Here is a 17,862-nt window from a genome sequence, read left to right as displayed (position 1 = left end):
GTAATCCTCAACTTTCCCAAGCTGCCCTGGATTTCATTCAGAAGGTACCACTCCGTATGCCTAAAAGGTGCCACTAAATGGATTATTTCTTCCTGTTTGAAATAAACTTCAATAAAAGTTTTCCATCTCCCAAAAAACTTGGTAGTCTTATTGTCTTTCTCCCTTTCTGCTTCTAGTTTCTCCATCCTCAAAAGATTATGTAGTTCCCCGATGACTTCCCCTGTGGATGGAGCCTCCTCCTGTATCCAGTGCCTTAGGATGCACCTTTTAGCTATCATGGCTATGTCATGTATGATTGCAAATGTCTTTTTGTCCTGAGGATTCAGTCCCCCTCTAACTCCACCCTTAAAGAAGTGAAAAATCCACACCATTAACTCTAATTTGCAGGAAATTCTCCATGTTGTCTGGGCTAGTGCTCCGACTTGATTCCAGAACCTCTTTATCGTCCTGCATTCCCACAGGCCATGTAACATGTCTGTTTTTTCTTTGTGGCACTTAGGGCACCGTGCCTCTCTGCCCGGTATGTTGAAACCCAAAACTGCCCTGTGTAATATCCTAAATTGGGTGTCTCTCCAGCTCTCATTGGTGATTTGTTTTCTCATCTGAACCCATCCTTTCAGTATGACCTCCACCACTTCTTGCCCTTTCAGTTGTTTTTTCCATGCTAAAAGTGTACGACTATCTTCCCGGGATATTAGCACACCTCTAAATGTTCGGTATATTCGAGAGACATTCAAATTTGTTACATTGCCTTCCCTAAGCTCGTCAATCATACTCTTGTTCAGTTCCCTTCCAATCTCACCCAGCCCTCTAATTATTCCATGTTTCAATTGTTCGTACTGAATAATGTGGAAGCCATTGAGGTTGTATTTATCAAGCACTTCCCGACCTGTCATCCACCTTCATTACATCTATCATTCTCCTAACGCCCTTCTCTTTCCATTTGAGGAATAGTCTATTCTCTCTCCCCTGGGGGAAGTTTGGTGATGCCCAAGGATTTAGGTATTTTGATACCTTCCATGAAAGTCCCAATTTCCGTCTTACCAATCTCCAGGCCAACATGGTGTCTCGGAATATAACGGAGTTTCTTATGTGACCTTCAACCTTGGACAATGGGGAGTGAAGAATAGACGTCAGATCCCATGGTTCTACGTACTTGAGTTCCGTACCATAATCCGAGTGTCTACTCGTTCCTCTCAGCCAATCAATCACGTGTCTCATGATGCACACAACGTTATACCCTCTGACGTCCGGAAAATGTATCCCTCCCTCCTCCACAGACTTCATCAGCGTACGCAGCTTTATTCTGGGTTTCCTTCCCCTCCAAATAAAATCTGCATACGCTGAGTTGAGTCTGTTGACAATAATAATGGAATCGTTTGGAAGGGGTACAGCAGCCTAGGGAAGCTCATCATTTTTATGAGGTGGCATCTTGCCAATAATGGCAGGGGTAGTCCCTTCCAGCCCTTCAATTGATTTATGATTTTTCTGATCAGTGGACCATAGTTCAGTTTATAAATTGATTGCACCGTCCTTCCTATATGCACTCCCAGGTATTTGACTGATGATTGTGCTACCTGAATGCCATTCACATGCCCCTCACTTAAGATACCCCCAGCTGGCCCTTGATCCCCGCTCAGGAATAGCAGCTCACATTTCTTTTTATTTAATTTAAAACCTGAGAAGGTGCCAAATTTTTCTATCGTGCTAAGTGTCCGGGGCAGGTCCGCACCAGGGTCTTCGTTGTACTTTTTTTTACCTAGAAAAAAGATAGGTAATCTGTATTATACATACTCCAAATTGGTGCCACTGAAAAGTACCACTCACAATGGGCCTTCCTACTACAGCTACGAAAAAATACACTATGGCTACTGGAATGTAATGATAAAAGATGGGGAAGGAAATGCTGAGTCCTACAGGCCCAAAATGTGCAAGTCCTTATGGGGTGATGGTGTAATTGCTATTATCGGTGCTTCTCCGGGGACTTATCAGTCCTGGTTGTAGGGAGCAATGTCGGCTCCTAAACCTCTAACCTCAAAAGTGTTTCTTTCCTTTGATATTGTGAAATAAGGCTTTTATGAGTTATTACATTTGGGTTTTATTAGTTCATCTTATCACGAGCATTGGAAGGCTTACTCTGGACTTTTACCTTCTCGAGTTCCCTACATGTGCAGGTTGCAAATTAGTTTTACAAGTCAAAGTATGTGGGATTTTGCATCATCATGGACATATGGGGAAAACTAAGGCTATTTTTTATCACAAATTTTACTGGTTATGACTGTTCTTCAATGGGAAATGCCTGCTTGGACTGCCTGTACCTTGGATGTAAATATGGCATGATGAAAGGTGGGGGTAAGTTATGTGTGCACGTCTGAGGGTGCCAGACCCTGCCCAAAATCCAATCCAGTGGGAATACAGGGGTCTTACCTGCGCTGTGCCCAGCTCTCCTATGCCTCCTGGTGCCTGATCTGACGAGCCAAACATGGTTGTGGGCAATGTCTGGTTTCATAGGTCTTAAAATCGCAGACTAAAGGCCACTTTACACACAGAGATAAATCTTTGGCAGATCTGTGGTTGCAGTGAAATTGTGGACAATCAGTGCCAGGTTTGTGGCTGTGTACAAATGGAACAATATGTCCATGATTTCACTGCAACCACAGATCTGCCAAAGATTTATCTCTGCGTGTAAAGTGGCCTTAAGGCAGATTGTGAGATTTAAAGGGGTGAACTACAGGAGAGGAAGGTATTCTGTAGTGGAGATAAGACTGATGATCACAAACGTTACTCATCCAGTGCAGAAAGGTCTCGGGGACTAGTTGGGAGGCTGTTTTTCCTAATTTTGGTTAATTGGATGTTGATAGGATTTGCTGATAAAAATTATTATTCATTGTCATTCATGCAGCATGGAATTGGATGTTATTAGAACACATGGAAAAAGTGCAAGTGCGATTTGTTTGGGTTTTTTTTGGGGAGGGGATGGTTTAATTTTTTTTTTTTTTTTTAACGTATGGGATGACTCTCTTCTTTTTTGGGCAGATGGGGACTGATGAGAATATCTGCCATGCAGTGATTGTAGCATAGCATTGGACCTGTTTCATGTCTTTGTGACCTATGCATCTAATGTTGCACTTGTGCAGGTTCCAAACACTGCAAAAAAATGTATTGAAGCGTCAATGGTCCTTCTATGATGTTATCCCTTGTCTGTCTCAGAGTTTGCAAATGGACTGTCGCTTACAGAAAATTGTGACTGGTGTAAGTAAATATATGACAGCTTATCATTTCCTATGTCTGTTTTCTGGAGTTTAAGGTTGCTAAATTTGTCCCACCATCACATACTACCATATTTTTGTGGGTGGTGCTTAGTACATGGGAGGTGATCTTCTAATTTTTATTATTTACTACAGAATTGTGTATAAATTATAGCCCAAATTTACGACCATCATGTGCACTTTGATGGCCACAGATGTGGCTAATTTATTAAAACGCACCAATCACCAGGATTTCCTTATATAACCTAAAGCCAGTGCTATACTGGCACGATCATGCTGAGTCTATGCATAACTTTAGTTGTCAGCTACTATGTCTAGGTTTTGAAACACAAGCAAGTAAAGTTTGTAAAATCAGCAGCTTGTTGAATGACAGCAGCTACTGCAGCTGATAGCTGGGGTGGGTTTTCATAGTTATCCCCTCCCCTGTTATTTATGCTAATTCTATTATAGAATTGATTTACTTTGTGCCTAAAAGGACCTGTGCTGATGTCATACCCATGTGTCCAGAGGGGTGGGGCCTCAGCCAACATAGCTGATACCAGGAAGCAAACATTTTTCTGTTGGCTGAGGCCACACCCCTTCTGGTCACATGGGTATGACAGCACAGGTCCTTATAGGCACAAAGTAAATCAATTCTATGTTAGAATTTGCATAAATAGGGGGAGGGGATAACTATGCATATCCACCACAGCTATTCGCTGCTGTCATTCAACAAGATGCTGATTTTACAAACTTTTACTTGCTTGTGCTTCAAAACCTATACAGGGCCTTGTGAAAGTATGCGGCCCCCTTGAGTTTTTCAACCTTTTCCCACATTTCAGGCTTCAAACATAAAGATAAAAATGTTAATGTTATTGTGAAAAAAGCAACAACAAGGGGGACACAATTGTGAAGTTGAACAAAATTTATTGCTTATTTTAAACTTTTGTAAAAAATAATAAACTGAAAATTGGGGCGTGCAATATTATTCGTCCCCTTTACTTTCAGTGCAGCAAGCTCACTCCAGAAGTTCATTGAGGATCTTTGAATGATCCAATGTTGTCCTAAATGACTGATGATGGCAAATATAGTCCACCTGTGTGTAATCTAGTCTCCGTATAAATGCACCTGCTCTGTGATAGTCTGTGTTCTGTTTAAAATGCAGATAGCATCATGATGACCAAGGAACAGAACAGGCAGGTCCATGATACTGTTGTGGAGAAGTTTAAAGCCGGATTTGGTTACAAAAAGATTTCCACAACTTTAAACATCTCAAGAAGCAGTGTGCAAGCGATCATATTGAAATGGAAGGAGTATCATACCACTGCAAATCTACCAAGACCCGGCCGTCCCTCAAAAATTTCTTCTCAAACAAGGAGAAGACTGATCAGAGATGCAGCCAAGAGGCCCATGATCACTCTGGATGAACTGCAGAGATCTACAGCTGAGGTGGGAGAGTCTGTCCATAGGACAACAATCAGTCGTACACTGCACAAATCTGGCCTTTATGGAAGAGTGGCAAGAAGAAAGCTATTTCTCAAAGATATCCATAAAAAGTGTCGTTAAAAGTTTGCCACAAGCCACCTGGGAGACACAGCAAACATATGGAAGAAGGTGCTCTGTTCAGATGAAACCAAAATCGAACGTTTTGGGCACAATGCCAAATGATATGTTTGGCGTAAAAGCAACACAGCTCATCACCCTGAACACACCATCCCCACTGTCAAACATGGTGGTAGCAGCATCATGGTTTGGGCCTGCTTTTCTTCAGCAGGGACAGGGAAGATGGTTAAAATTGATAGGAAGATGGATGGAGCCAAATACAGGACCATTCTTGAAGAAAACCTGTTGGGGTCTGCAAAAAACCTGGGACTGGGACGGAGATTTGTCTTCTACAAAGACAATGATCCCAAACATAAAGCAAAATCTATAATGGAATAGTTCACAAATAAACGTATCCAGGTGTTAGAATGGCCAAGTCAAAGTCCAGACCTGAATCCAATCGAGAATCTGTGGAAAGAGCTGAAAACTACTGTTCACAAACGCTCTCCATCCAACCTCACTCAGCTCGAGCTGTTTACTAAGGAACAGTGGGCAAGAATTTCAGTCTCTCGATGTGCAAAACTGATAGAGACATACCCCAAGTGACTTGCAGCTGTAATCGCAGCAAAAGGTGGCGCTACAAAGTATTAGCTTAAAGGGGACTAATAATATTGCATGCCCCAATTTTCAGTTTATTATTTTTTATAAAAGTTTAAAATGAGCAATAAATACAGTTCAACTTCACAATTGTGTCCCACTTGTTGATTCTTCACCATTAAAATTAAATTTTTTTTATCTTTTGCTTGAAGCCTGAAATGTGGGGAAAGGTTGAAAAATTCAAGGGAGCCGAATACTTTGCAAGGCACTGTACATCGGAGCTGCCCACTACAGGTATGTATAGAATCAGCCTGATAGTGCCAGTATAGCACGGGCTTTAGGTTATATAGGAAAATCCTGGTGATTGGTTCCCTTTAAGTGCATCTTGTTATTATGACCAGTGTGTAATATCCCAGTCCTCCTATCCCCCCCCCCCCCCCCCACATGTTGTATATTTTGTTGTGGATCATGTTGGTGCAAACAAATCAAATCCCTGATAATCGGTGTTAAACGCCAAAACATGGGGGTGAGACAATGGTGGTGCTGCCCAGATTGCATAATCCCTTTTCTTAAGGGTGCTTTACACGCTGTGACATCGATGGCGATCTCGTTAGCCGAGATCGCACATAGGTCATTTTTATAGTGCCGGTCACATGTGCGATCTGGCGTGTCACATCACTAACGAGATCGCTAGCGATGTCGCAGAGTGTAAAGCAGCCTTTACTCCTCACAATTGCTCATGTATAGGAGGCTGGAAGTCCTGCCCTTCATTGATGGTAAATGATGGCATAATAGGGTTAAGAGCACTGCACACAGGGAAATCTGCTCTATTTTTGCTCTCTTTGGTTCTCCGTCCTAATCAAATTGGCTCTTTGCATATTGTCGAAGCTGCAGATCCCAGCGGAATCCAAAGTCTTAAGCGTAACTCGCTGCTATTTCTGGCTACTCTCTAAAGGATGGAAATAGTACTGTGAAAGCGCTACCGCTCGGGGAGGAGATGTATACAGGGCTCCGCCACGATCAGAGGCGTATATGGGGGATTTTATTGTAAAGAATACCTGGTCTCATGGAAACCTATTATAATAAAATCCACTGACCTGGTACAATGCAGATATAGTGGTCCTCTATATGGGCACTGACCTGGTACAATGCAGATATAGTGGCCCTCTATATGGGCACTGACCTGGTACAATGCAGATATAGTGGCCCTCTATATGGGCACTGACCTGGTACAATGCGGATATAGTGGCCCTCTATATGGGCACTGACCTGGTACAATGCGGATATAGTGGTCCTCTATATGGGTACTGACCTGGTACAATGCGGATATAGTGGCCCTCTATATGGGCACTGACCTGGTACAATGCGGATATAGTGGCCCTCTATATTGGTACTGACCTGGTACAATGCGGATATAGGGGTCCTCTATATGGGTACTGACCTGGTACAATTCAGGTATAGTAACCCTCTATATGGGCACTGACCTGGTACAATGCGGATATAGTGGTCCTCTATATGGGCACTGACCTGGTACAATGCAGATATAGTGGTCCTCTATATGGGCACTGACCTGGTACAATGCAGATATAGTGGCCCTCTATATGGGCACTGACCTGGTACAATGCAGATATAGTGGCCCTCTATATGGGCACTGACCTGGTACAATGCGGATATAGTGGCCCTCTATATGGGCACTGACCTGGTACAATGCGGATATAGTGGTCCTCTATATGGGTACTGACCTGGTACAATGCGGATATAGTGGCCCTCTATATGGGCACTGACCTGGTACAATGCGGATATAGTGGCCCTCTATATTGGTACTGACCTGGTACAATGCGGATATAGGGGTCCTCTATATGGGTACTGACCTGGTACAATTCAGGTATAGTAACCCTCTATATGGGCACTGACCTGGTACAATGCGGATATAGTGGTCCTCTATATGGGCACTGACCTGGTACAATGCGGATATAGTGGTCCTCTATATGGGCACTGACCTGGTACAATGCAGATATAGTGGCCCTCTATATGGGCACTGACCTGGTACAATGCAGATATAGTGGTCCTCTATATGGGTACTGACCTGGTACAATGCGGATATAGTGATCCTCTATATGGGTACTGACCTGGTACAATGCAGATATAGGGGTCCTCTATATGGGCACTGACCTGGTACAATGCGGATATAGTGGTCCTCTATATGGGCACTGACCTAGTACAATGCAGGTATAGTGGTCCTCTATATGGGCATTGACCTGGTACAATGCGGATATAGTGGTCCTCTATATGGGCACTGACCTGGTACAATACAGATATAGTGGCCCTCTATATGGGCACTGACCTGGTACAATGCAGATATAGTGGCCCTCTATATGGGCACTGACCTGGTACAATGCAGATATAGTGGCCCTCTATATGGGCACTGACCTGGTACAATGCGGATATAGTGGCCCTCTATATTGGTACTGACCTGGTACAATGCGGATATAGTGGCCCTCTATATGGGTGCTGACCTGGTACAATGCAGATATAGTGGCCCTCTATATGGGTACTGACCTGGTACAATGCAGATATAGTGGCCCTCTATATGGGCACTGACCTGGTACAATGCGGATATAGTGGTCCTCTATATGGGCACTGACCTAGTACAATGCAGATATAGTGATCCTCTATATGGGTACTGACCTGGTACAATGCAGATATAGTGGCCCTCTATATGGGTACTGACCTGGTGCAATGCGGATATAGTAATCCTCTATATGTGTACTGACCTGGTACAATGCGGATATAGGGGTCCTCTATATGGGCACTGACCTGGTACAATGCAGATATAGTGGCCCTCTATATGGGTACTGACCTGGTGCAATGCGGATATAGTAATCCTCTATATGTGTACTGACCTGGTACAATGCAGATATAGTGGCCCTCTATATGGGCACTGACCTGGTACAATGCGGATATAGGGGTCCTCTATATGGGTACTGACCTGGTGCAATGCAGATATAGTGATCCTCTATATGGGTACTGACCTGGTACAATGCAGATATAGTGGCCCTCTATATGTGTACTGACCTGGTACAATGCGGATATAGGGGTCCTCTATATGGGCACTGACCTGGTACAATGCGGATATAGTGGTCCTCTATATGGGCACTGACCTGGTACAATGCAGGTATAGTGGTCCTCTATATGGGCATTGACCTGGTACAATGCGGATACAGTGATCCTCTATATGAGCACTGACCTGGTACAATGCGGATATAGGGGTCCTCTATATGGGCACTGACCTGGTACAATGCGGATATAGGGGTCCTCTATATGGGCACTGACCTGGTACAATGCAGATATAGTGGCCCTCTATATGGGTACTGACCTGGTGCAATGCGGATATAGTAATCCTCTATATGTGTACTGACCTGGTACAATGCAGATATAGTGGCCCTCTATATGGGCACTGACCTGGTACAATGCGGATATAGGGGTCCTCTATATGGGTACTGACCTGGTGCAATGCAGATATAGTGATCCTCTATATGGGTACTGACCTGGTACAATGCAGATATAGTGGCCCTCTATATGTGTACTGACCTGGTACAATGCGGATATAGGGGTCCTCTATATGGGCACTGACCTGGTACAATGCGGATATAGTGGTCCTCTATATGGGCACTGACCTGGTACAATGCGGATATAGTGGCCCTCTATATGGGCACTGACCTGGTACAATGCGGATATAGTGGTCCTCTATATGGGCACTGACCTGGTACAATGCGGATATAGTGGCCCTCTATATGGGCACTGACCTGGTACAATGCGGATATAGGGGTCCTCTATATGGGTACTGACCTGGTACAATGCGGATATAGTGGCCCTCTATATGGGCACTGACCTGGTACAATGCGGATATAGGGGTCCTCTATATGGGTACTGACCTGGTACAATGCGGATATAGTGGTCCTCTATATGGGCACTGACCTGGTACAATGCGGATATAGGGGTCCTCTATATGGGCACTGACCTGGTACAATGCGGATATAGGGGTCCTCTATATGGGCACTGACCTGGTACAATGCGGATATAGGGGTCCTCTATATGGGCACTGACCTGGTACAATGCGGATATAGTGGCCCTCTATATGGGCACTGACCTGGTACAATGCGGATATAGGGGTCCTCTATATGGGCACTGACCTGGTACAATGCGGATATAGGGGTCCTCTATATGGGCACTGACCTGGTACAATGCGGATATAGTGGTCCTCTATATGGGCACTGACCTGGTACAATGCGGATATAGTGGTCCTCTATATGGGCACTGACCTGGTACAATGCGGATATAGTGGTCCTCTATATGGGCACTGACCTGGTACAATGCGGATATAGTGGTCCTCTATATGGGCACTGACCTGGTACAATGCGGATATAGTGGCCCTCTATATGGGCACTGACCTGGTACAATGCGGATATAGTGGCCCTCTATATTGGTACTGACCTGGTACAATGCGGATATAGGGGTCCTCTATATGGGTACTGACCTGGTACAATTCAGGTATAGTAACCCTCTATATGGGCACTGACCTGGTACAATGCGGATATAGTGGTCCTCTATATGGGCACTGACCTGGTACAATGCGGATATAGTGGTCCTCTATATGGGCACTGACCTGGTACAATGCAGGTATAGTAACCCTCTATATGGGCACTGTCACTACAACCACACGAGCAGGTGTGTGTATGTAAAGTAATGCATCTGCACTCCCTGATGTCCTCGTATTATACTGATTCAAGCAGTATGGAAAAATATAGTTTTATGTAAAAAAAAAAAAAAGTCATGTACCGTAACCCAAATGATAAAAAATAAAAATAAAATTGACCAAAAAGTCACTTAGAAATGTAATGTTATCACTGAGAACATCTTGTCCTGCAGAGAGCGCGGCCTTCAAGGTGCGGCCCATTTACCTGGCTGAGTGTGAGGCCCCTGTTCTAGATGGTCAGCGGGGAGCGAGATTCCTATAGATTTCTATGTGATCTCTATAGTCTAATGAAATAGCACTGCTAGTAAATCTTTTAGATCTCTGTTATGTTTCTTTTATTGTTCCTCCTGCATTTTTTTTTTAATACTGTGACATCTGGGTGTTACTGATTGGGGCAGTGCCAATCGGTTCCGACCCAGTTGTCCAAAATTCTGGAGGATACAACATACCATTCCTGTTATTGTGCTTAAAATTAATCAATGGGGAATATAAGCATTAGCTAAAATGAATGGCTGATGGTCTCTTTAAGTGGGTATTCTGATCTCACACACGTCATTTATGGGATATGACGTGAATGTGTAAAATATTCCATTGTATGCTACAATGCTATAGAGTGACACAGTGGGCACAAATTCACACCTTTTTTTCCCAGCTCTGTTTGCTGCTGTTTAATCCCTTTTATTGTTCATGCCCTCGATACAGACGTGCTGCGTGCTGGACACATGTCCTCTCACGACTGCTGTCCACAGGAGTCTCCATGATCAGGGTTCGAGCCGCGACTGCTGTCCCCAGAAGTGTCCATGATCAGGGTTCGGGCCGCGACTCCTGTCCCCAGAAGTGTCCATGACCAGGGTTCGGGCCACGACTGCTGTCCCCAGAAGTGTCCATGATCAGGGTTCGGGCCGCGACTGCTGTCCCCAGAAGTGTCCATGACCAGGGTTTGGGCCACGACTTCTGTCCCCAGAAGTGTCCATGACTAGGGTTTGGGCCACGACTGCTGTCCCCAGAAGTGTCCATGATCAGTGTTGGGGCCGTGACTGCTGTCCCCAGAAGTGTCCATGATTAGGGCTTGGGCCGCGACTGCTGTCCCCAGAAGTGTCCATGACCAGGGTTCGGGCCACAACTGCTGTCCCCAGAAGTGTCCATGATCAGGGTTTGGGCCACGACTGCTGTCCCCAGAAGTGTCCATGACCAGGGTTTGGGCCACGACTTCTGTCCCCAGAAGTGTCCATGACCAGGGTTTGGGCCACGACTTCTGTCCCCAGAAGTGTCCATGACCAGGGTTTGCGCCACGACTGCTGTCCCCAGAAGTGTCCATGATCAGTGTTGGGGCCGTGACTGCTGTCCCCAGAAGTGTCCATGATTAGGGCTTGGGCCACGACTGCTGTCCCCAGAAGTGTCCATGATCAGTGTTGGGACCGTGACTGCTGTCCCCAGAAGTGTCCATGATCAGGGTTCGGGCCGTGACTGCTGTCCACAGGAGTGTCCATGATCAGGGTTCGGTCTGCTGCGGTCTTTCTCTCGTGGCTCTGCAGCAATAAAATATCATGCTGTGGTTTGTGACGCCATGCCACAAGTCAGTTTACACTACACAGAAAACGAGCACAGTGGGAATGGGATTTCTAGAAGTCCCATCCACTGTGCTTGTACTATACAACGCAGCGTTTTGGACATAGTGAAAATATGCTGCTTCCAAAACGCTGTGAATCCTGATCGTGGGCACACAGCCTTAATATTTCATCCATTTTTTACATATTTAAGGTGTCCCTCAGCTTTCCTGTGACATGGTTACAAGGTACTGATGATGTGTTGTCTTATCAGCCAGGGACCTGCTGAAGGACCCCATTGCTGTCATTTCGATACTCTTGTGAAGCCCAGCCACAGATTGGACATCATAGGACACTACCAGTTTCCCTATTTACTGCAATGCTGCCGTATATAGAACAAATGATTGAAGGTTCAACTCCACTAAGAGGACTAAATAACTTACAGCGGAAAAAAAAAAAGTTTAAATCATCCCTGTTTCCCAATTTAGAAACAAGATATTAACTTGTTTGGCATCGACCACTTCCATGTGTCATTAAAATATAAAATTAACCCATACTGTAAATGCAGTATAGAAAAAAAAAATCAAAATGCCAGAATTTCTATTTCTGTCTGCAAAAAAACAGGGTTATGTGAACCGCTCCATACATTATAATGGTTTCTTGTACTGTTTTTGAAAAACTGACATCTGAATGAGGTCTAATAGAGAAAATATTATATTGAACTAGTTTCAATGTTGTAAAGCTAAAGTAACACTTCAGGGATGGCTGATACTGTTGTTGTTACAGGGCATAAAGATCTCTGAGGAGAGAAATGCGGCCTTTTTTAGAACAGTTTGAGGTTTGAAGGAGTTTCATACTTTAAAAACCCAATATACTTCAAAGGGTCTCAATTTGTGTCTTGAGCAGCTCAGAGCCGTGTAGTCTCCTTACGTCCTGGTTTCTGGCAGGGCGGGCTCTCCTCCTTGAGTGACAATTTTGGTGAATTGTACAACTGTAGTATTAGGTGAACTACAAAGCTGAGCACAAGGTCTGCTATAACGCATTCAGCTCTGAGGTTTGTTCTGACCTGTACTCTATCACTATATTTACTTAGATAGCAGGGAATTTGAACAAGCAGAGAGACAAGATTAGCGGAGCTGTGGCTGGTGATTTTGCAACCATACCATCATCTCTTCAGAAGCTGAGAGGGACGTGATCAACTAATTATACATAGAATGAATTGAGTTGGAATGTTAAGGCCCCGTCACACACAGAGATAAATCTTTGGCAGATCTGTGGTTGCAGTGAAATCATGGACATATTGTTCCATTTGTCCACAGCCACAAACCTGGCACTGATTGTCCACAATTTCACTGCAACCACAGATCTGCCGCAGATTTATCTCCGTGTGTAAAGTGGCCTTTAGAGGTTGTCCACTACTTAACATTGATGGCCTATTCGAAGAATAGGTCAACATTGTCTGATTGACCAGTGTCTGACAGCTGGCGGTGGCAGATGGCTGGAAATGCGCTGCTCCATCTTCTGATTGTGCAGTACCCGGCTGCGGCCACTTTCACCTTCTATTCAGATCAATAGAAGGCAGATGTGCAGCACCTGGCTGCAGCCATTATCAGAAGATGGAGTAGTTATGGAACTGAGCATTTCCAGATACTTGCTGCTGGCGGCAGCACCAAGAACAGCTGATTGGCAGGGGTGCTGAGTGTTGGACCCCAGCCATTTAGACATTGATGACTTATCCTTTGGATATGTCATCAGTGTTTAAGTTTTGGACAATCTCTTTAAGAGTTGATGACTCTCCTGACATATAATATATATGTCTACTTTAGGCCAGAATCTGATGGCTGAGCTCTATGGAAAGCAGCTATACACTATGTAAGATAAAATCTCTCATTGCAGAAGACTAACAGCAGACAGATAAGCAAATTTGCAATGAACTTGCTTTATGATAACTGAAGCAAATGAAAACTATTTAAGAACTTGGGAACACCCCTTTAATAACGCAAAGAACCTGTTTGTACTTTGTACTGTATGCTGCTATGATTTGGTACCTGAGCTCCGTTTCCTGCACATCAGTAGAGCCATTTGTACACGCTATTCTTTTATCTCTATGAATTTCTCGGGCTTCTTTATGGAGCATTTTTTCAGGCACTGACTTGTAAAAACTAGCATTGTAAACTGTGATGATTGTCGCTCTGCATACAAGCCCTTGACTCCTTATGAGCCACATTACTTAGTCCTGGCTCCTCTTTCTATCTAGCATTTCCAGGCTATTTCTGAAGCCGGAGGCTCAGTATCTAGAGTTTCCAGGGTCACAGAGAGAGTTGGCTCCTGCACAGGAATCGGTTTACTTTACATGCCGCGTTGCTGACTTTCTCGGCCGTTGCTGTTCTATTAATACAACTATATACACATCTGGCTTCTTTGTCTCGGGCGCTGTCTGTGATGAGTAATTCTCCATTAGTAGGTGTTTGTAGATCGGAGTATTTTGGGTATGACGCTACGTCACATAGGCTCCTGCCGCCCTCACATACTCAGCCATATGACTTATCACCTTACCTGTAGTCACCAGATCAGAGATTTTTATCTCTTATTCTCTTCTTTGCAGATGAAGATCATGTAGAAGACATCCAACTGAATTCTGAGAGCGATGCTGAGGTGATGGACAAACCTCACCCCATCCAGATTGTCCTGGCCCATGAAGATGACCATAACTTTGAGCTTGATGAGAAGGCCCTGGAGAGCATCCTTATGCAGGATCACATACGGGACCTGAACGTTGTCGTTGTGTCTGTAGCTGGTGCTTTTCGGAAAGGGAAATCTTTCTTACTTGATTTTATGCTGCGGTTTATGTACAGTCAGGTACAGATGACGTTCTGTTCAATATTAACCTTCAGTACAATAAAACCTAGGCTAGGGCTACATGGCCGAAATCTTGGGCAAGAGGCGCAACCAGAAACACTTGTGTCTTGACGGCATCTTTCTGTCGTAGAACAAGCGGCGCTGGGATTTGCCAATTTTATTACAACCAAATCCCAAATGGGGATTTATTTTGCAAGACTTGCTTCAGGATCGCTCGCAGTTTGCAGCATTCACCATTGTCAGTCATTAGAGACTATATCACTGTGCAATTCCATAATCTATTTGTCTCTTAACTAGCGACGCCATGAAGCTTTAGCCAGGTCGTTACATTAATTCATGGAAAGGAAACCTGTAAATGACTATAGAGGGCTCTTACTATGCTATGTCCTTATTCTGTTTTGATTAAAAAGTGATAGTGGAGAAATCCTTTGTGTCCCAATGGCTTGTATAGCTCTAAGGCTACTTTCACACCTCCGGTTTTTGCTCTGCAGCACAATACGGCGCTCTGCAGAAAAACCGCAACCGTTGTTTTTGACGCCGGTTGCGGGTTTTTTTGCATAGACTTACATTAGTGCCGTATTGTGCCGCAGGGGCTTGCGTTCGGTCCGTTTTTTGCTGCATGCGGCAGATTTAGCCGATGCCGCGGCCGGATGGAACGTTGCCTGCAACGTTTTTTGCTCCGGCAAAGAAACCGCATCGCGCCGCATTTTTCAATGCATGCCTATGGATGCCGGATGTGGTGCGATGCGGAAAAAACGCATCCGGCCGCCGCATGCGGTTTCTTCCACTGCGCATGCTCAGTAACGTGCCGCAACCGGAAAAAAACGGACCGGCCGCATGTAAAAACGTATGCAAAGGATGCGGTGTTTTCGACGCATCCGTTGCATAGGTTTCACAGCCGGATTGAGCCGCACGGCTCAAACCGGATGTGTGAAAGTAGCCTTAACCGGCAAACACAGATGGCACCTGCCATCCTCAGGCATAGCGGCGGTCTTCGCTGCTGCATGGAGATCTGTTTACCGGCTGTGGTGGGGACATTACAACTGCAGTGCACTTCACCCTGCAGCCACTCGCTGACCTCAGCATCTTCCAGCATGGACCTCCTCAGAGTGATCAGATCTTAGTGAAGTGCACTGTTGTCCTGACGTCACCGCTGCAGCCAGGAAGCAAAAACCAGAACAGCAGTGCTGGACCAGGGGAGGGTGAGTGCAAATGTCTTTTAGAGGTTTAGGGAAATAACTGGATAGTTGGAAAATTCCTTTTAAATTAACCTTTCACCTCCAGAAACTCTATTAAAGGGAACCTGTCACCAGGTTTTCACTTATGAGTTGCAGCCACCACCAGTGAGCCCTTATATATAGCATTCTAGAATACTGTATATAAGCCCAGGCCACTCTGTATAAGGTAAAAAAACAAAACCACCTTTATAGTACTCACCTAGGGGACCGTCCAGTCTGATAGGTGACTCTGCCTCTCGGTTCAGCGTCTCCTCCATCTTGTGGGATTGCCGTCCTCTTGCCCATCCCCGTGTGCATGATGTGTCGTTCAGAGAGTCCTCTATTGTGCTGCTATGCAGGCGCACTTTGATCTGCCGTCAGCCTCGCAGACGAAACTGCGCCTGCATAGGAGGGCAATGGAGGCCTCTGTGAGTGTCACAGGACGCGTCATATACACGGGGCTGGGGAAGAGAACAATCCCACAAGATGGAGCAGACACTGGACCGAGAGAGCAGTGACGCCCTTGGGACCGGACCTCCCCTTTGGTGAGTATACTGGGGCTTAAGGGAAATACCTGGTGACAGGTTCCCTTTTTAACTTTTAGATATAAAGGGAAGGTGCAGGATGTCAAATCAATATGCCTGGAAGAAAGTGTGCTTGCAGAGTAGTGAGTGGTGACTGTAAGGCCCTGTGCGCTGGGAAATTTCTTTTTCTTAAGAAAATTCCGCACCCCCTGGCAGAATTCTAAACCCATGGCAAAAACCGCGGTAAAACGCACCTGCGGTTTTTCTGCGGGTTGGTCCCTGCGGTTTTTAACCATTATGTAATGGCAAAACCGCAGGTACCTGTGGAAAAAAAGTGACGTTACTTCTTTTTGCTGCAGAAATTCTGCAGCAAAAACCTATAGGTAAAAAAAAATGCAGTGTGTGCACAGCATTTTTAATTTCTCATAGATTTTGCTGGGGAAGGACTGCAGGAAGGTTATCAGCAAAAAACACAGTGTGCGCACAGGGCCTAACAGCCCCGATGACCGGAATTGAGCGACTATGGAGAGGATATAGTTTCATTTTCTCCCTTCTGGCCACTGCTCCAATAAGCCAGGCAGACTTGATGTAAAAAGCCATTTACCTGCAGATTAACCTTGTATCTGCTGTAAAATAGCGTTTCTGGAGGGTGATGAGTTCCATCTATTGCAAGAAACTTTATTCTTCTCACATTGTTCCTCCTCTTGGTTCTCGTTTATAAATGGTCAGCCCATAACTGCTGCAGACAATCAGTGGCGTCTGTCGTGAGAAATTGTGCTGGCACCATGGCTCCCATCACTGAGCAGCAATGCCAGTAGCATGGCACATGTCCGCTGCTGCCACTGACTGCCTGCAGTGCCCCAGTATCAGGCTCCTAAACTGTCTGGGAGGACCACCGGAGCATCAGCTGTGGATCAGAGGAGGCCGACGAGGCGAACAGTGTTTTTGTTGTTTATTTGTCTATATTTCATGACATTCGCAGCTGTCATTAATTCTTACAGCTGTATAGCTCCAGTAGTCACCATCCTGATCTCCGTATTTTTCCTTTTCCTTCATTTACCATCTTATATTAAGGGAATTTTTCCTCCATACTGGTTAACCAGGGTTCAGACCCATTTTTATGGCTGTAATTCATGGTCTGTTTTGAGATCCCCTGTAACTCGTGGATCCGTTTTGCCCATCATTTTACTACTTGGGCAGTGGAGACGTTTGTCTTCTGAATATATACGGTACCTTACCTTTTATCTACCTTTTACTCAAGTCCACATTTCTCCATTCACTTGTAAATCCGAGCTACTGGACTGCTTTGCAAACCTTAATCCTTGCCAATAGCTTACTGAATCTTTCCTTTTCCTCCATCTTTTAGAACTGCACACATTGGATTGGTGGCAGCCATGAGCCATTGACCGGCTTCACGTGGCGGGGGGGATGTGAGCGGGAGACCACTGGCATCCAGATTTGGAGTGAAGTTTTTGTTATTGAGAAACCTGATGGATCGAAGGTAGCTGTAAAAGCCTTGTGTGTATTTGTAATGTTCTCCACGTGACCCCCTCGCTTCTGTTACCCTCCTCT

At 45.0% G+C, this 17,862-nt stretch overlaps 1 protein-coding gene across 2 annotated transcripts in view; it reads left to right on the top strand.

The window, feature by feature from the left end:
* ATL2 (atlastin GTPase 2) overlaps positions 1 to 17,862 on the top strand; it is a 95,708-nt gene that overhangs the window by 45,426 nt on the left and 32,420 nt on the right. For both annotated transcript variants that reach the window (XM_075339425.1, XM_075339424.1), the window contains exons 2-3: positions 14,296 to 14,549; positions 17,657 to 17,791. In XM_075339425.1, the coding sequence (XP_075195540.1) occupies positions 14,296 to 14,549; positions 17,657 to 17,791 (389 nt within the window). The remainder of the gene's footprint in view (positions 1 to 14,295; positions 14,550 to 17,656; positions 17,792 to 17,862) is intronic.

The sequence above is a fragment of the Anomaloglossus baeobatrachus genome, chromosome 3, assembly GCF_048569485.1.
Source record: "Anomaloglossus baeobatrachus isolate aAnoBae1 chromosome 3, aAnoBae1.hap1, whole genome shotgun sequence".
Taxonomy (NCBI): Eukaryota; Metazoa; Chordata; class Amphibia; order Anura; family Aromobatidae; genus Anomaloglossus; species Anomaloglossus baeobatrachus.
Note: the sequence above shows the minus strand (reverse complement) of the source record. Positions and strands in the feature narration are given on the sequence as shown.